At 37.1% G+C, this 21,422-nt stretch overlaps 1 protein-coding gene across 4 annotated transcripts in view; it reads right to left on the bottom strand.

Moving 5' to 3' along the window:
* The window catches only part of CPQ (carboxypeptidase Q), a 462,573-nt gene that overhangs the window by 300,018 nt on the left and 141,133 nt on the right, over positions 1-21,422 (bottom strand). For all 4 annotated transcript variants that reach the window (XM_001490623.6, XM_070222379.1, XM_070222380.1 and 1 more), the window contains one exon: positions 12,920-13,127. In XM_001490623.6, the coding sequence (XP_001490673.1) occupies positions 12,920-13,127 (208 nt within the window). The remainder of the gene's footprint in view (positions 1-12,919; positions 13,128-21,422) is intronic.

Below are 21,422 nucleotides of genomic sequence, written 5' to 3'. Positions count from 1 at the left end.
TATCTCATCTATGAGATGTTTTATACAAACCACATCGCATCCACTAAACAAATAACAAGAATAAAGACACAAATTGCAAATAAGAAGAAAGCCAATAAAGAAAACTGCCTACCTGAATTGGTAGTCCAAAAATCATGGGTCGAGAAACAAAGGAGAACAAGAAAACAAGCAATAAAATGGCAGCATTAGGCCCCCACATTTCAATAATCACTCTGAATGTAAATGGATTGAACTCTCCAATCAAAAGACACAGTGGCAGGATGGATTATAGAATAAGACCAACAATATGCTGACTCCAGGAAACACACCTCAGCCCCAAAGACAAACACAGACTCAGAGTGAAGGGATCGAAGACGATTCTCCAAGCTAATAATGAACATAAGAAAGCAGGTGTCGCCATACTTATATCAGAGAGAGTAGACTTCAAAGCAAAACAGATAAAGAGAGACAAAGAAGGGCAGTTTATAATGATAAAAGGAACACTCTACCAAGAAGACATAACACTTATAAATATATATGCATCCAACACAGGAGCACCAAAGTACGTAAGGCAACCATTAACAAAACTAAAAGGAGATATTAACAACAATGCAATAATAGTAGGGGACCTCAACACCCCACTAACACCAATGGATAGATCATTCAGAGAGAAAGTCAACAAGGAAATTGTAGAATTAAATGAAAAACTAGACCAGATGGACTTAATAGATATATATAGAACACTCCATCCAAAAACAGCAGGTTACACATTATTCTCAAGTGTGCATGGAACATTCTCAAGTATAGACCATATGTTGGGAAACAAAGCAAGACTCAACAAATTCAAGAGGGTTGAAATAATATCAAGCATCTTTGCCAACAATAATGCTATGAAACTAGAAATCAACTACAAGAATAAAGCTGGAAAAGGGAAAATAAGTGGAGATTAAACAACATACTACTGAACAACCACTGGATCATTGAAGAAATTAAAGCATAAATCAAATATTATCTGGAGACAAATGAAAATGAAAACACACCATACCAACTCATTGGGGATGCAGCAAAAGCAGTCCTAAGAGGGAAATTCATTGCAATACATACTCACCTCAACAAACAAGAAAAATCTCAGATAAGCAATCTCAAACAACACCTAACAGAATTAGAAAAAGAAGAACAAACAAAGCCCAAAGTCAGTAGAAGGAGGAAAATAATAAAAATTAGAGCAGAAATAAATAAAATTGAAACAAAAAAGATAGTAGAAAGGATCAATGAAACAAAGAGTTGGTTCTTTGAGAAAATAAACAAAATTGACAAACCCTTAGCCAGGCTCACTAAGAAAAAAAGAAAGAAGACTCAAATAAATAAAATTAAAAATGAAAGAGGAGAATTCACAATGGATACCACAGAAATACAAAAGATTATAAGAGAATAATATCAAAAACTATATGCCAACAAATTGAACAACGTAGAAGAAATGGATGAATTCCTAGACTCATACAATCTCCCAAAACTGAATCAGGAAGAAATAGAGAATCTGAATAGACCAATCATAAGTAAAGAAATTGAAACAGTAATCAAAAACCTCCCCCAAAATAAAAGTCCAGGACCAGATGGCTTTTCTGGAGAAGTCTACCAAACATTCAAAGAAGATTTAATACCTATCCTTCTCAAACTATTCCAGAAAATTGAGGAAGATGGAGCACTTCCTAACACATTCTATGAAGCCAGCATCACCCTGATCCCAAAAGCAGACAAGGACAAGACAAAGAAGGAAAACTACCAGCCAATATCACTGATGAACATAGATGCAAAAATCTTCAACAAAATTCTGGCAAACCGAATACAGCAATACATTAAAAAGATCATACACCAAGATCAAGTGGGGTTTACACCAGGGACACAGGTATGGTCAATCAACGTGACACACTACATTAACAAACTAAGAAACAAAAACCACATGATCATCTCAATAGACACAGAGAAAGCATTCAACAAGATCCAGCATCCATTTATGATAAAAACTCTCAATAAAATGGGTATATAAGGAAAGTACCTCAACATAATAAAGGCAATATATGACAAATCCACAACCAACATCATACTCAATGGGCAAAAACTGAAAGCCATCCCTCTGAGAACAGGAACAAGACGAGGGTGTCCACTCTCACCACTCTTATTCAACATAGTACTGGAGGTTTTGGCCAGAGCAATCAGGCAGGAAAAAGAAAGAAAATCAACCCAAATAGGCAGTGAAGAAGTGAAATTCTCGCTGTTTGCAGACGACATGATCTTATATATAAAAAACTCCAAAGAATCCATAGGAAACTATTAGAAATAATCAACAACTACAGCAAAGTTGCAGGGTATAAAATCAACATACATAAATCAGTAGCATTTCTATACTGTAATAATGAACTAACAGAAAAAGAACTCAAGAACACAATCCCATTCACAATCACCACAGAAAGAATAAAATACCTTGGGGTAAATTTAACCAAGGAAGTGAAAAACCTGTACAACGAAAACTACAAAACTTTCCTGAAAGAAATAGATGACGACAAAAAGAGATGGAAAGACATTGCACGCACATGGTTTGGAAGAACAAACATAGTTAAAATGTCCGTTCTACCTAAAGCAATCTACATATTCGACACAATCCCAATCAGAATCCCAATGACATTCTTTACAGAAATAGAACAAAGAATCCTAAAATTCATATGGGGCAACAAAAGACCCCAAATCGCTAAAGCAATCCTGAGAAAAAAGAACAAAGCTGGAGGCATCACAATCCCTGACTTCAAAACACACTATAAAGCTACAGTAATCAAAACAGCATGGTACTGGTACAAAAACAGGTGCAGAGATCAATGGAATGGAATTGAAAGCCCAGAAATAAAACCACACATTTATGGACAGCTAATCTTCGACAAAGGAGCTGAGGGCATACAATGGAGAAAAGAAAGTCTCTTCAACAAATGGTCCTGGGAAAACTGGACAGCCACATGTAAAAGAATGAAAATTGACCATTCTTTTTCACCATTCACAAAAATAAACTAAAATGTATCAAAGACCTAAAGGTAAGACCTGAAACCATAAGGCTTCTAGAAGAAAATATAGGCAGTACACTCTTTGACATCAGTATCAAAAGGATCTTTTTGGCTACCATGTCTTCTCAGACAAGGGAAACAATAGAAAGAATAAACAAATGGGACTTCATCGCACTAAAGAGCTTCTTCAAGGCAAGGGAAACAGGATTGAAATGAAAAAACAACCCACCAAGTGGGAAAAAATATTTGCAAGTCATATATCCGACAAAGGGTTAATCTCTATACTATATAAAGAACTCACACAACTCAACAACAAAAAAATTAAACAACCCGATCAAAAAATGGGCAGAGGACATGAACAGACATTTCTCCAACAAAGATATACAGATGGCCAATAGGCACATGAAAAGATGCTCATCATCACTGATCATGATGGAAATGCAAATCAAAACTACACTAAGATATTACCTTACACCCGTTAGAATGGCTATAATCACCAAGACAAAAAGTAACAAATGTTGGAGAGGTTGTGGAGAAAAAGGAACCCTCATACACTGCTGGTGGGAATGCAAACTGGTGCAGCCACTATGGAAAATAGTATGGAGATTTCTCAAAAAATTAAAAATAGAAATGCCACATCACCCAGCCATCCCACTACTTGGTATCTATCCAAAGAACTTGAAATCAGCAATTCCAAAAGTCCCATGCACCCCTATGTTCATTGCAGCATTATTTATAATAGCCAAGATGTGGAAGCAACCTAAGTGCTCATCAACTGATGATTGGATAAAGAAGATATGGTGTATATATATATATATATATATATATATATATATACACCATGGAATACTACTCATCCATAAAAAGGGATAAAACTGTCACATTCACAACCACATGGATGGACCTTGAGGGTATTACGTTAAGCGAACTACGCCAGATAGAGAAAGACAATCTCTGTATGATTCCAGTCATATGTGGAAGATAAACATGTAGACAAATAGAAAAGATTAGTGGTTACGAGGGGAAAGGGGAAGTGGGAGGTGGGCACAAAGGGTGAAATGGCGCACCTACAACATGACTGACAAACAATAACGTATATCTGAAATTTCACAAGGTGTTAAACTATCATAATCTTAATAAAAAGTAAAAAAAATAAAATAAAAAGTCACCTTTAGCTTTCATGAGTAAGAGAGAGAGAGAGAGAACAAAAGCACATGCAATAATAAAAGACTGACTCCAGGCTATTCACGATTCTTTTGGTTCATATGCTACACTAGACATTTTTCAAAGGGCATTGCATAAGCAAACAACATTGTCATAATCCTGAAACCCAAATTCAAAATGCATTAATTTCTTTTTATCACTAGAGATTCAGAAAAACATGCCACAGTGATGTGATTCTTAAGCTTATGCTTTGAATAATCAGAAAGCTGGAAAATAGAAGGTGAACATTTATATATATTTTTAAATTATGAATGGAAAATAGCAGCCAAGAATAAATTTTTGTATCAAGGTTACAAGCAAATGAAAAATGAGAGTCCATACTAAGAATGCAAACAGACCATTAATTATGGCAGCCTCACAAAATATCATCGTAATACACAGTTTGCAATACTTTACCAAAATTTACACAACCATATTATCTCCTCTCAAGTTCCAGAGATTTTATTTTTGATAAGAAGCAATTCAAAAGGTTAGTCACCTCATCTATATGATTATTCAACTTCTATGAATGTGAAATGGTGACACCTTGAATTTACATGTTAGCAAACCGGATGGGCTGCCTGTAAGTCTTTATTCATTCATCCCAGCACAGCTGTGTGCCAGGCCTTGTGCACAGCCCTGGGGACACGGAAATGAATAGGACACACAGTATGTCCCCAGGAGAACTTCCAGTCCAGAGGCAGAAACAGACTAGGAAACACAAAACCCCAAGAGAGTTTGCACAAATTGAACAGATGGAGATCAAAATGGCAAGATGATGTTAGGGGTTGTCTCCCAACCAGATAGCTGCAATTACAATAGTGAGGTTAGACAAAGTTCTTCTTTCTCTCTCTTCCCTCCTTTCTTCCTTCTTCTCCTCCTGTCTTTCTTCTCCCCTCCCTCCCTCTCATCATCCTTCCCTCCTTTCCTTCCTCTTTTATTCATTAAGTATATCCACATTAGTTAGCAAGACTGTATAATGACAGCACTTTACATGTATGTAAAACTTAGTGTCAGGCAATAATAACTCATTTAATCCTCACAAAATGCCAGGAAAAAGGTACAATTATTTCCCCCATTTTACAGATGAAACTGAGGCACAGAGTTTACACAGTTTGCCAAGGTCACACATCTGGCAAGTGGCTGAACGAAGACCCAGGCCCAGCAACTCCAGAATTGGGGCTCCGGAGTGCACTGCCTGCCTCTATCCATTAGGAAGTAGGGTGCCTGTCACATCACCTGAAGCAATAATAAGAATTCAGTGATTAAAGAACATTTTGGAATGTCTAACAAAGGCCTTCTAAACAAAGAATCTGCCTTTCAAAAATCAGAGAGGGGGAAAGAAAAGCATGATGAGAAGAAAAAAATGCAGCGTCCAGTGTGGGTCTTCTCTGGTTCCCCGCCTTGGGAGCACAGTGGCTCTCCACCTGCATAAATGATGAGAATTGGCATTCTGCTTGATTACTGTGCATCTGTTATGAGCTCCAGAGTGAATTAAACAAAAACAAAATAAGGAAGGAAAAGAGCCTACTAATCAAGCCTGGCCCAGTTGCACCGTTTTGAGTCATGGTGCTATTTTCCTGATTTCATAATCACCAGCAGGCACATATGCCCCCAAAAGGGCAACAATATTTCAAAACAATTTAAATCAAGTTTGATAGCTAATTATGCTAAGGTCACTCCAAAGAACCAAACCACCAGGACATCAAAAATCAAAGACAGTCTAAGTGTGAAGCTGCAGCATTCATTTTCTCCCATTAAAAAAACAAAGGGAGGGAGGACAATCTTTTTTACTCTCTGAGACTAACTGGCTTTCAAAAATCATCCAAAATAGACCTCTTAAGACATTTCACCTCTGCTCTGAATGTTTTAAGCTGGGCCTCTGATTACAAAATGTTCATGTTAAATCTCATCAAGATGCTTTCTTAAGATGAAGAATGTTTTATAAATTGTAATGGCTTTAATCAGAGCCCTCTTTGAAGCTATTTAACTCTCCGATGTAGCCCAACCAGTGCTTCAATTATGTCATTTATCAACTCTGTATTAATTAAGTATCATTATAGGGATTGATTTATATACCTTTTCACAGCTCTCTTACCAGATGGTATAACATTCTCCCTCTCTGACACTTCATAAGCATCACCTGGATTCACTCATCTCTCTCTCTCCAGCTGAATGTTCAATCAGATCTTAGTCATCTTCAAACTGGATTGCTTCTCTTCCTCTTCCTCTTCACTACACTCTGTCAGTGCAGCACACAAAGACCAAGTGATATAAAACATAAACCAGTGGTAATTACAAAGCCAAGTTCTATCAACAACTCATTCCCACCTCAATGAATTCTTACCCAGTGTGGTGATGCAATTTTCACAGTAAAGTGAAGGGAGAGCCTTTTGCTTCCTTGGCTGATTAAAACTTACAGTCTGTTGTTCAATTATCTGGGGCAATGGAGAAAATAACTGGGAAAAAAAACATATATTTGGCAATGGGAGTATGAGAGACAATTTGGCCTCAATAGAGTTACTTTCTGAATTATATTTTCCTTGGGCTAGTGTAAAAAGTACTGTACATTCTTGAGCTAGCATGTTGAGAAAACTGGAGGCAGAAGTCCCAAGGTGTACTGCATTGCAAAGAAACTAGCCTAGAATTTTAAATTGCCTTGGGTAATCCAAAAAGTGGATAATAGAGAAATGGAAATGCTTAACAGTTTTTCTTGCAAAATATAAAATCCAGATTAATGGGACTATCTCACAGTAGCCTCAAACTCAAGTCTAAAAACCAAACTGGTCACATTGCCTCCAAATCAGCTCCCCCTCCTGACCTCTATATTTCTTTCTCATCATTCTCCGGTCCCCAAGATGAGTGGAGGGAAACTGAAATTGTGGCAGGCTTGAGAGGGCACATCCTATCAACCAAAAGGACTTGGTGGCTAATCAACTCAGCTAAAGTTTGCCTTATGGAATATACCAGATGTTGCCAGATCTGGTTTTTTTCTAAAAAACCACAAACCCCTATTTTTATGTAAAACTCATGATTTTTAAATATTAGACTAAACTGAACACAGATTCATCCCATGGTTTTTGATCCCTGCCTGTAAACTTTGACTCCTCCTCCTTCCCCCTTTCAAATGCAAGCAGTCCCCAAATTCTGGTAATTTTTCATACTATCCCAACTGCTGTCTCTTCCTTTCCAGTCCCACTGTCATCATCTATGCCCTCCTTATTTTACATCTTCATTATTAGAGCAGTATCCTATCTTTCCTTCTCAAAGCACGCTATGAACAGTTACCAGATTGATCTTTCTAAAACAGTAGTTCCCAAACTTAAACATGCATCTGAATCACCTGGAGGGCTGGGTAAACACCAAGTCCCAACCCTGAGCATTTTTCAATTTAATGGGTCTCAGGTGGGGCCTGATAATTTGCATATCAAAAAGCTCCCAAGCAAGGTTGAAGATTCTGCTCTAGGGACCATACTTAGAGAAACATTGCTCTAAAACATCATCCCCCAACTCTACACATTCAATGATTCCCCACTTCCTCTACATTAAACTTAAACTCCCCAATCTGGAACTCTGGATTCTTCATAACCTGGTCTCATTCACCCTAAAATTTCATTTCTCTGATTTCCTATGAAACCTTCTGGCTCCAGCCAAACTGGCCTACTTGTATATTACCCAAGTGCATCATGCACTCCCACCTTCTTGCCTTGATCATGTATAGAATGTCTTTCCACCTTACTCTCTCATTCAGGTTCAACTTTTTCACTGAGTACAACCAAAACCCACATTCTTAATGAAGCCAGCCCTAATCAGACTTCTGCCTATCACTTCTGGACTCCTACAGCATTAGCTCTGCTGGTTGCTTTGTGTAATCTAAAGTGTGTGGAATTTAGAGCCAGAGACTGAGTATGAATCCTAGTTCTTTCATTAGCTGTGTAATTTCACTAGCCATTTAATCATTCTGAACCTGTTTCTCCTTCAGTAAAATAGAGATACCAATATCTACTTCTATTGAGTTGCATAAAGAATTAATTGAAACAAACTATTTCAGCCTCTAAAGCATAGTACAAAGTAGGTGCTTAACAAATGTTAATTTACTTCCTTCATACATTTCCCCCAATCACACATTTAGCAATAATATAAAATACATTACACCAGTCATTTATATTTTAAGCTTACCCTCCTCACTTTTAGCCAGATAGAATATTTCTGAAATACAAAAAAAAAAAAATATCTAATTCATCTTAGTAAAACTAGCACCTGGCAACTTCTGAGCAACTGGTAAGCTCTCAATAAATATTTCTTTAAAAAAACATGATTCATTTGAGAAATAATGTAAGACAAATGGTTCCATAAAGAAGCTTTCCTCTGTAGAACTTAAATGTCTTATTAATTACCGTTATCCTTAAAGTATCTTCCTACAACAAAGGCAAAAGGAATTTTACATACAGAAAAACTAAAAAAGATCTTATGGGAGTCCCAGCTGATACTCAATGGTGAATAAAAGAAAATTCACTATAAAAGCATCAATGAAGGAAAAATCTTCTCTTTGAAGTAAATTTGAGCACAAGAACACTAATAATGGGAATACAGAGAAATAACAATGAACCTGGAGATAACTCTGGCAATAACTAATGGACTTTTTACAGACGTCTTTTGAGGACATCTGTCATGTAACCATATGACTGTTGTACTTCCAAAATGGCTGACAAATATTGATAATTGCACTGACAAAGGTCAAGTCAAATAAAACACATTTCTCATCCTTTAGGAGATTCTCTAATTTTGAAATCAAGCAGCAACAAATTACAATTTCTATTCTGTTCTCTAGTGTTGCTAAGTTCCATACTACTCCTAGATGGAATCCAATATCACCCAGTCCCATAGGGCTATGGGTGAAATGTCTGTCAGAGAGAAGGGAGCTGTTTTACTCAATCAGCAACTCAAAACATTATTGCTCATGAGTGGTGTGGCAGAAAAAGGATAAAATCTGGAATATTAGGCATCTGGATATTTTTCTCCAAATACAGAGCAAAGGTCCCTAAAAGTTCAAGTTGTTTTGAACTTACTGTACAGAGGCTACACAGTTTGGTAAGAGAGTACTTGGAATCGGGTCACCTGGTTCGTCATAAGAGCCCTGCCACAATTGATTCCAGAATCTTAGACAAGTTCATTCCTTCAATAGACATTTCCTGGGTGACTATTACGTAACAAACATTATATGAGATGATGGGGGTACAGTGGTAAAAAAAATATAATCCATGTCTTTCTTGAACTTACAGTATAGTATAGAGTCAGGCAATTGGGACAGACTTGACAGTTCACCAAACTCATTTACCATCACCATAGGTATGAAGAAATAATAAACTTCCCAGCCTCCATGTAACTACATTCTGGCCAGTGAAATGTGAGTAGAAGTGAGGTAGAACATACTTCCCTTTTGATTATCGACTTTCTCTCTCTATCTCCCTACTTGCCAGCTGGATACATAGATCTTAGAGGCGATGGAGCCACAAGATGGAAAGGAATAGAAGGCCACCTGCTAAACACTCTCTTGGAACTATTATGTGAGCAAGAAATCAACTCCTATTGTGTTAAGCGACTGAGATTTTAAGTTGTTTGTTACAACAGTTAGTCTTCCCTACCAAAGCATGAACCAAAACTACCTCAAAGACATTATGATACAGAGTAAGCACAGGATGATGTAGGAATACCAGGAACAGGTAGCTCACCTGGGCTGCAGCCAGATATCAGGCAGGGGTCCCCAGAAGAAGAAACATTTAAGATGAATCTTGAAAGACAGTGTGAGACAGTGAGGAAGGGAACAGAAGGTTGCAGAGGAAAAAGCATATGCAAAGTCATGAAATTTTGAGGAAAGGTGGTGCACTGGGAAAGTGTTAGTGATTCCTGCCTCCTAGGATGTTGAGTGATGTTGGGAAATGGAGCTGCTCAATACGTATTTGTTGAAATGTCTGATAAAGAGCAAAACCTAGGAGATGTAGTAACTACTAGAAATGATGGATAAGGGAAAAGAAAAAAGTAACCAAGGACCATCTAACTTAGAAGGCAGAATAGATGGCATTCTCTTCACTGAGATAGCAAATACAGGAGAAAGAGGTGAAAGCATGAGCTCAATTTTGGAAAAACTGAGATGGCTGTGGAACATTCAAAAGAAGAATCAGCAGGTAGTTGGATGTATGGACCTAGAGCTTAGACAGTGGTATGGAGAGGAGAGGTGGGTTTGGAAAGAGTGGTGGTGAAAGTCATAAGCATCATGGGATTGCTCAGATAGAATATTCAGAGTGAGAAGCCAGAAAAATAGGGAAGAAAGAGGGAAAATGGGAAAGAGCAAGAGAGAGAGGAGAGAATATGAGAAAGAAGCCATGGAAGCCAAAGAGAAGGCTTATGGAAAGCAGTCAATAGTGACAAATGCTTCAGAGAAGTGAATAAGATTGCCTGAGCAATGTCCATTATATTTGACAACTAGGCAGCTATTTTTGACCTTAACAAGTTCCATTTCAGTATTGGCAAAAGCCAGGTTAAAATTATCTACAAAGTGAATGAGAGATGAGAATTAGAGATAGGAACATAAAATACTCTTTAAGGAAAACTGGCTCTAAGAAACAATTAGCTAGAGGTGGACAAAGAGACAGTTTGTTTCATTTCGGGTTTTATTTTTCAGGATGCAAGACTTAAACATGTTAACATGCTGAATTCTCTGAACTTCTATTTCCCTATCTGTAAAGTGGGGATGGTAACACCCCTTCTGCTTGGTCCATTGGGTTTTTGTCAGAACAAATAAGATGACACATATGAAAGATTCTAAAGTACTATGTAAAGGGCAATGTTTTTATGTATTTATAAATGCTGAAAATATGGATTCATAAAAGTCAAGAGTCCAGTGAAATATGGTTGGCTATAAAATCAGTGAAAAATTATAATCAGTTTAGATCTAGAAATATTAATAAAAATGTATTTTTAATACACACTACAAGTTGCTGAACAAACCTTTGAAGCTAACAACAGATTTCTAAGTCCTATGCTGGATAAAACTCTTCCGGGGCTCCTAGGTTATAGCCTGGGTTTCCAGATGTCTTCATTACACCAGAAGAAAAAAATGCCAATTAGCCTTGGCAGATTGCAGTGCATTAAATCATCTGGGAATTTATTAGTCTTATAAGCAGTAGTTCTTAAATAAATATTTCTGGCAATCACTCAGTTTCACAAAGCAACAGACTAGCTCCATAATTTAGGTCTCATGACCAATGAAATCATGGTGAATGATCACAGCTTGCTGAGTATGTTTTTCTAAGGGGTGATTGAGGTATTCTGGGAAGTAAACTAGCCATTTTAGGACTTCCTCTTGGGAAGATTAACCATCCAAAAGAATATGGTCCAATCATTATATCGCTAGTCACCAAAGCTTTAAAGACTACAAAGAACGTTATTTTTAGCACTATGACATCAGTGGAACTAGTTTTTCTCTCATAAAACCTCTCATAAGTGGTTTTAACATGTCCCATCTTCCTCTCTTGGGAAGATACCTTATCCCTGTAAAAGCAATATGTCCCTTTCCTTTTATCTCTGCACTTTTGGACAACTCTCTCCTGACTTGGTTTCCTAGTTGCTAAAGTCTCCTCCTCAATCATTTTATTTTTAAGGGTAGAGCATGCTAATTAAGGTCAAGCAGCTGTGTCTACAGCTACAAACAGCAATTATGCAAAATAAATAAACTTTCCTTTACAATAGATACTAAAGATCTTACCTCGAGACCCAAATAAACCCTATTTGCAATTATTTTTTCATGTTTTTTTTATCTTAGAGAGACCAGGCTATAACACTAAAATGGTGCTTCTTTTATCCATGTTTCTCAAATATTTTATCCTTAATGTGTGACATTACCATGTTTTAGCTATTAAACTAGGCCATGCCTGCAGGTCAATTTTTAGACCTTTTATCCACTGCAATGCTGAATTTGATTCTATGACTGAGGGTCAATAAGGCACTTCACAATTACCTCAATCAGAACAACAGAGAAAAAGACAAAACTTATGTTGCCCTCAAACAATACCACAAGTCATTTATATAGACCTTTATAGACAATCAAGTATATTTCAAAAACTTTACCTCATTTATTCTTAAAATAATTTTGTAAATCTGTTATTCTTCATCATTACTGATTTACAGAGGAGAACGCAGAGGCCCAGAGGGTTTAAGAAAATTTCCAAGGCCACACAGTTGTTCAGGAGCAGAACCAGCTCTATATCCAAGGTCCTCTGCTTCCTCAACTCTTTCCACTACACAATAGATGGCCGCAACATTACCCACTTTATTTTTATTTCACTTCTCTAGCAACAATGGAAAAAAGCCTGGCTTCCTCTGAAGTCGATGAAACACAGTTATGAATTCAGTTCTCCCTCCAGTGAAAATACATAATATACTGGTTATATAAGGAATGTTATGGGATCATCATGGATGTGGAAAGCTTTTTAAAGGAATGCACAAATGATGCTTGGAATCCTGAAAAGGCCAAAGATATTACAAACAAATGACCAAATGTGGAATGAGGGGAAATTCCATGAACAATCAGTATTTTTTCATTTGAATGGTTTGTTTTTATTTCATAAGGGCTTCCCTTTCATGAAAAACCCTGGTTGTTGAAAGGATTTCAAATGATCATGACCAACCTGTAGATGGAGAACGAAGCCACCGATCGAATGAGGGATGCCAAAGCCCCGACTTTGGCAGCTTCCACCGCCCCCTGGACTCGGTATTGGACCGTGCTCGAGTAGTTGGTATAAGGTTGATTATAAACAACAATCTTCCCTCTTGCTTCTGGGGCCCTTCTCTGCAGTTCATCAAAAGAGGTCACCACCAGAACTTCTGCTGTAATGCCTATAAATAAAAGTCATACAAGATTAAATTATGGTTTCCGATCAGCCAGGTTGAATTGACACACAAAATGTCACGCATGCTCTATCCACTACATCTGGCAAACGGGTTTGAGAAGATCAAAGTTTCAGAGCCATTTGACATGGGAGACAGATTGTAGGGGTTAGCCAGTTTCCCAAGAGAATGAGAAGGCATTCAAAATAATATAAGGTTTTTCAACTCACTTGACCAGATGGTATTAAATCACAAATTTCTTGAAAAGTTAGCTTTTTTCCTTCTTTCGCACCCTAAGAAGTCATAAGTTTCACAAAATGACAGTAATTATTTATAAAGAAAATACATTTCAGAAAGCCTTCCTTGGGATTAATGAAACACATATTTATCTTTTCATAAAACTATTTTGATATGTTGCTAAACAACCTTCATTGACATCATACAAAGGATGGCCATTCATGAAGAATGCTCCTAGAGGCTGATGAACTTCATAAATCCAACCTTTAACAAATGGTTAATGTCACCTCTCCCAAGAACTGCAAAAAGACAGCTTATTTTCCTTCCTCTTTTATACTAAACATTCTTAAAGGATGTGGAAATTTCCCATGCTTCTTGATTTACAGTGCTTGTTCATCACTAAACACACCACTATTGTGAAGATAAAAATTGTGAAGATGTCGTGTAATCGTCCTATAATCCTCTTCTCTCACTTAGAAGAGATGTGCCATCTTTCTTCATATCACAAGACCTGCCCAGATATTCCTGATTAGGGAGGGCTTCACAGCTTCCAAGAAGTCATTCAAAAACTGCCAGACCACTGAAGATCCAATTTGATGGAGCAGTTAGAGTGACAAGAAAAACGTATTTAGTAACAAAGGCCAGATGTAGTGGCTAAATATAACTACCTACAAGAAAGTGGCAGGCGCCTACTGTTTCATGGCTTTAGCCATGCAGTCATGAAAGATGTCAGTAAAAACCAAAGTATCAACATGCATTTGGCCATGCTTCCTTAATCTTGCAAACTAGAGAACTGTGTTTTTCTGGAAGCTTAACAGACGTCATTAAAATATTAACTATTACTTGGAAAGTCCTTTTAAAATGCACTGCAGGTATAAAAGAATTCTTGCTTTCAACATACACTCCATCATATGGACCCTTTAGACTGGGTCATCTCCTACTTCTGGTTCCACCATCCAGACAGAATTTGTACTTTTACTTTAAAGTGATTGACTCCTGATCTATAAACATGTCTCCACCAACATTCAGAACTCAGAATTTAATTTATAACCTAAAAAAGGCAATGTAAAATCACAGAAAGTAAAGAAGCCACTAGCTTTTTCACATGATAAATATGTGTAAAAATACAAATAAGAGTTCAGTTAGACAGATTTTGAGATTCATAACTTTCTGAAACCTGGAGTTACCTTGAAATTTGACTGGCATTATTGTTGCCATAGTATGTGAATGTTGATGATGGTTTTCAGCTGTTCCTAATAAATAACATGTTCAGTGGTCCACCCAAGGGATATCCCAGCAATGGAGTAATTTTGGCATCTGGATTGGAGCCATTAGAAATGAAGCCAAATTTCTATAAATTTTCATAGGCCAAAATTAAAGTCATACAAGGGTAGTACTTCACTATGGTCTATGCTTTAAGTTCTTTTAACAAATGAGAGAGTGATGGAGCCCTGAAGAGCCAAAACCTAACCTACATACAACTGCCAATGCAAATCACTAGTAGCAGTTATAGGTCAAAACCTATCACCGTGAACTTAGAAGAAGAGTTCAAATTAATGTTTTCCTAAAAACTTAGAGTCATCTCTGATTTCATCTGTCTCCTTCATCCCCCACATCTAATCAATCCTCAAATACTCATAATTTTACCCCCTAAATATTGATTGAACCCAGGTCCTCTGTTCCACCCCATTACACTTTCTCACATCAGGCCCTCATTATCTCTCTTTTGGATTGCTATGAATCTTTCCACCTCCACCCACCACTGCTGGTGTCCCAACCTCCAACCCAGCTCCATCAAATTTAACCTCAACAGAGCTGCCACAGTGAACTACTTGAACTCCTGAAAAGTCAGACCTGCCTATGTCACCATCCCCCTGCCACTCTTCCACCTCTGCTGAAAACCCATCACTTCAACACACCATTCAAAGTCTATCTCTACAGACACAAGTTCCCTTTTATTTTAAATTCCATCAGTACTAAACATAAAAGTTCCCATTCTCACCATGCTAGTTCACTCCTCATTGTCTTTGTTCACACTATAGTATATCATGTCTCATTGACTCCATTCTCCCAACTTCATCATGTGAGTAACATCAATTTATCCCTCAGGATTCCATTTAAGAATCACTCCTTTAGGAATTATTTTCTGGCCTCTGGCCTCTTGTCTGATCCCCCTTCTTCCTTCTCCTTCTTCCACCCCCCGGGAAGGTTGACACATGCATCACCTTCCTCTGGACTTTCAGAGTGTCCTGGGCATACCTGGGTGCTGGACAATGAAACTCTGCCTATTTATGACTCTCTCTACCACCTAAAATGTGATGTCCTCAGGATTTAAGGCCATGCTCATTTTTGTTCGTATCTCCTGGGCCTAGCAGAGTGCTTGGTGTATACGTAGACAATCAGTCAATAAACACTCCTTGAATGGCGCTGCTCCAAATAAGGGACCACTCACTTGGTCTAAAGCATTTCCACAGAAGTGCAATTTTACCTTCAGAGTTTGATAGCCCTTCTTCCGCAATAAATCAGCAGTCTGATTCTCTTATCACCCAGAGCACAGATACACAAATAACCAAGCAAAAAAGACCTTGGGCATCAGAACAGGAATATCAATTCCAAGCATTAAAACTTGGGTACTTAAACATAGGAAAGCTCTTCTGATCTTTCTTAGAGCCTAGTTACTCTTACTTTACACAAAATTCTAAATCTAGTATTTAAACCTATAAATTTTGAGAAACAACAAATCAAATCAAAAGGAAGAGATTGATTTGGAAGCTGATAGCAATACCACAAAAATCAATGTCAGAGACAAGAACTTTGTGAAATAATGAATACTAATGGAATTTTCTGCAATGTTGGAAATGTTTTATATCTGTGCTGACATAGTAGCCATCAGACACATGTGGCTATTGAGCACTTGCAATGTGACTAATGTGACTCAGAAACTGAATTTTTAATGTCATTTATTTTCATTAATTTACATTTAAATTTAAATAGCCATATGTGTGTAGTAGCTACTATGTAGAATTCACAATCACTGCAGCCTCAGCCATCACATGAGCAAACAGCCAGCCCTGAGGGCCTTGCTTCCTGACAGTCCAGTAACAGATGTGACAGTCATGATGATGATCTCCTGCAGCAGTCATAGACCAGGTGAATTGGATTCAGTATCCATCCTTTAGGAAGGTAGGGTGTGTACAAAGCATTTAAGGAAGATTTGGGCTCAAATTGAATGAAATAAAACTGGGCAATCTGGAAAACTTCACTCTTCTCTATTAGTTTGTATTTTGATACATGTTACATAAAGGAAATAATACTCACCCTTTACTCCAAGTCAGCAAGCTCCTGTTCTTTCCTGTACTCTCACCTGTTCTTCCCCTATGCTTCTCTTTCTCCCATTCTAAATGATAGAACCTGAAAACCTCTAAGAACACAAAACCCATGTCATATTTACAGTAAGGTCTGCCTTGACCTCCCTATTTATAACTCCAAACCACACACAACACCCTATCCCTCTTATCTTACTTAATTTTTACATAGAATTTATCAGCTTCCAGCTGCACCCACAACAATAATTTAAGTTACAAGCAGTGGTAGAATTTTTGTCTGTTTTATTTATCAATGTTACCAAAGTGCCTGAAATGGTGCATGAGACATAATATGTAAAATTCACACATACACACACTCAAAGACACAAATACACTATGTACACATGCACATACTGAATGAAGGAAAAATAAAACAAAAAATAAAAGTCTTTTAATACCCCATCCCTGATTGCTCTCCAAAAATGTATACACCTAAGAAATTTGTGTATTTCTGTAGGTCAGAATAATTGATGATAAAAATAATAATAGCTTTATTTGAGTATCTATTGCTTACACTAATGTTTACAGCAACTCGGCAACTCTGCATAGTAGTTATTAGGAGGATATTGAGGTGCAGAAAAATAAGTTTACACAACTACTAGGTGTTGAAGCTGAGATTTGAATTATTTGTTGTCTGAATCCAAGGGTCATGCTCCTTCTATTAACTGCATTGCTATCTTCCTTCACAAATGTAAAATATAACAAAAGAAAAGCTCAATATTTTCGCTTTAATAGGACTAAGAAGGAAAAATAAATAGGCATATAAAAGCCTGCCTAACCTTAAAGGACACATTAGACCAGATGGACTTAGTAGATATATACAGAACATTCCATCCAAAAACCACAGAATACACATTCTTTTCAAATGCACATGGAACATTCTCCAGGATTGATCACATATTAGGCCACAAAACAAGTCTCAAAAAATTTAAGAAGATCGAAATAATACCATGCATCTTTCCTGAACAGAAAGGTATAAAACTAGAAATCAACTACAGGAAGAAAACTGGAAAAGCCACAAAAATGTGGAGATTAAGCAAAATGCTACTGAACAATGATTGGGTCAAGGAAGAAATCAAAGGAGAAATGAAAAAATCCCTGGAGACAAATGAAAATGAAAACACGACATGCCAAAATCTGTGGATACAGCAAAAGCGGTTCTAAGAAGCAAGTTTATAGCAATTCAGGCCTACCTCAACAAAGAAGAAAAATCCCAAATAGACAACCTAAACGCACATCTAAAAGTACTGGAAAAAGAACAACAAACAAAGCCCAAAATCAGCAGAAGGAAGGAAATAAAAATCAGAGCAGAAACAAATGAAATAGAGACTGAAAAAACAATAGAAAAAATTAATGAAACCAAGAGCTGGATCTTTGAAAAGATAAACAAAATTGACAAACCCTTAGCTAGACTCACCAAGAAAAAAAGAGAGAAGGCTCAAATAAATAAAATCAGAAATGAAAGAGGAGAGATTACAACGGACACCTCAGGAATACAAAAGATAATAAGAGCATACTATGAAAAGCTATATGCGAACAAATTGGATAATCTAGAAGAAATGGAGAAATTCTTAGAAACATACAACCTTCCAAAAGTGGACCAAGAAGATGTAGAAAATTTGAATAGACCGATCACCAGTAAGGAGATCAAAACAGCAATCAAAAACTTCCCCAAAAATAAAAGTCCAGGACCAGATGGCTTCCCTGGTGAATTCTACCAAACATTCAAAGAAGATTTAACATCCTTCTCAAACTCTGCCAAAAAATTGAAGAAGAAGGGAGGCTTCCTAACTCATTCTACAAAGCCAACATTATCCTGATACCAAAACCAGACAAGGACAACACAAAAAAAGAAAATTACAGGCCAATATCACTGATGAACATTGATGCAAAAATCCTCAACAAAATACTAGCAAACTGAATACAACAATACATTAAAAAGATCATACATCATGATCAAGTGTGTTTTATTCCAGAGATGCAGGGATGGTTCAACATCCACAAATCTATTAATGTGATACACCACACTAACAAAATGAAGAATAAAAATCACATGATCATCTCAATAGACGCAGAGAAAGCATTTGACAGGATACAGCATCCATTTATAATAAAAACTCTAAATAAAATGTGTACAGAAGGAAAATACCTCAACATAATAAACGCCATTTATGACAAACCAACAGCAAATATCATTCTCAATGGAGAAAAACTGAAAGTTATTCCTCTAAGAACAGGAAGCAGACAAGGATGCCCATGTCACCACTCTTATTTAACATAGAATTGGAAGTCCTAGCCAGAGCAATCAGGCAAGAAAAAGAAATAAAAGGGCTCCACATTGGAAAAGAAGTGAAACTGTCACTCTTTGCAGACGACATGCTTACAGTCAAGTCGCAGGATACAAAATCAACATACAAAACTCAGTTGTGTTTCTGTACGCTAACAACAAAATAGCAGAAAGAGAAATTAAGAATACAATCCCATTTACAATTGCAACAAAAAGAATAAAATACCAAGGAATAAACTTAACCAAAGAGGTGAAAGATCTTTACACTGAAAACTATAAAACATTGTTGAAATAAATCAAAGAAGACACAAAGAAATGGAAAGATATTCTGTGCTCTTGGATTGGAAGAATTAACACTGTTAAAATGTCCATACTTCCTAAAACAATCTATAGATTCAACACAATCCCTATCAAAGTTCCAACAACAGTTTTCACGGAAATAGAGCAAAGAATTTTAAAATTTATATGGAACAACAAAAGACACCAAATAGCCAAAAGATTCCTGAGAAAAAAATAACAAAGCTGTTGTTATCACTCCCTGATTTCAAAATTTACTACACAGCCATAGTAACCAAAACAGCATGGTACTGGCACAAAAACAGACACACAGATCAATGGAACAGAATTGAGAGCCCAGAAGTAAACCCACACATTTATGGACAGCTAATATTCAACAAGGGAGCCAAGAGCATACAATGGAGAAAGGAGAGTCTCTTCAATAAATGGTGTTGGGAAAACTGAACAGTCACATGCAAAAGAATGAAAGTAGACCATTCCCTTACACCATGCACAAAAATCAACTCAAAATGCATTAAAGACTTGAATGTGAGACCCGAAACCATGAAACTTCTAGAAGAAAACATAGGCACTACACTCTTTGACATGGGTCTTAGCAGCATATTTTCAAGTACCATGTCTGACTGGGCAAAGGAAACAAAAGAAAAAATGAACAAATGGGACTACATCTAACTAACAGCTTCTGCACAGCAAAGGAAACCATCGACAAAACAAAAAGACAACCTAACAATTGGGAGAAGATATTTGCAAACCACATATCAAATAAGGGGTTAATATCCAAAATATACAAAGAACTCCTACAGCTCAACAACAAAAAAACCAACAATCCAATTAGAAAATGGGCAAAGGATCTGAACAGAGATTTCTCCAAAGAAGATATAAGGATGGCCAACAGGCACATGAAAAGATGTTCAACATCATTAGCTATCAGGGAAATGCAAATCAAAACTACAATGAGGTATCACCTCACTCTGGTCAGAATGGCTATAAGTAACAAAACAGGAAACAAAAAACGTTGCAGAGGATGTGGAGAGAAGGGAACCCTTGTACACTGCTGGTGGGAGTGCAAACTGGTGCAGCCACTATGGAGAGCAGTATGGAGTATCCTCAGAAAATTAAGAATAGATCTACCATATGATCCAGCTATCCCACTGCTGGATATTTATCCAAAGAACTTGAAAATGCAAAGGCATAAAGATGCTTGCACCCCTATGTTCATTGCGGAATTATACACAATAGCCAAGACATGGAAGCAACCTAGGTGCCCATCAGGGGATGAATGGATAAAGAAGATGTGGTATTTATAGATGATGGACTAACAATTATTAAATCTGAATAGAGGATACTTTTTTGCAAGTTTGCAATATTTTAAAAATTCACTCCATTTGAGAGAATTGGGGAGAGGGGATGTTACTAAACTTCCCATATATCCTATATTTTGCCCCCCTCTGAACAAGACATGGAGGAATGCTACTACAAACACATATGACTTATTCTGTAACTTAAAAAAATATGTAGGTAGTCAACAATCTGATTAAGAAATGAGCAAAAGACCTGAACAGACATCTGACCAAGAAGATACATAGATGGCAAGTAAGCATATGAAAAGATGTCCAATATCATATAAATCAGGAAATTGCAAATTAAAACAACAATGCAATACCATTAGACACCTATTAGAATGGCCAAAATCCAGGGCCCCATGGCTGAGTGGTTAAGTTGGCACACTCTGCTTCGGCAGCCCAGGGTTTGGCTGGTTCAGATCCTTGTCATGGACATGGCACCATTCATCAGGCCGTGCTGAGGCAGCGTCCCACATAGCACAACCAGAAGGACCTACTACTAGAATATACAACTATGTACTGGGGGGCTTTGGGGAGAAGAAGAGGGAAAAAAATAAAGATTGGCAACAGATATTACCTGAGGTGCCAATCTTAAAAAAGAAAAAGAATGGCCAAAATCCAAAACACTGACAATACTAAATGCTGGCAAGGATATGGAGCAACAGGAACTCTCATTCATTGCTGGTGGGGATGCAAAACAGTACTGCCACTTTAGAAGATAGCTCAGCAGTTTCTTACAAAACTAAACATACTCTTATCAGACGATCCAGCAATT

Source organism: Equus caballus, chromosome 9 (genome assembly GCF_041296265.1).
Source record: "Equus caballus isolate H_3958 breed thoroughbred chromosome 9, TB-T2T, whole genome shotgun sequence".
Taxonomy (NCBI): domain Eukaryota; kingdom Metazoa; phylum Chordata; class Mammalia; order Perissodactyla; family Equidae; genus Equus; species Equus caballus.
This window is presented reverse-complemented; position numbering and strand designations above follow the sequence as displayed.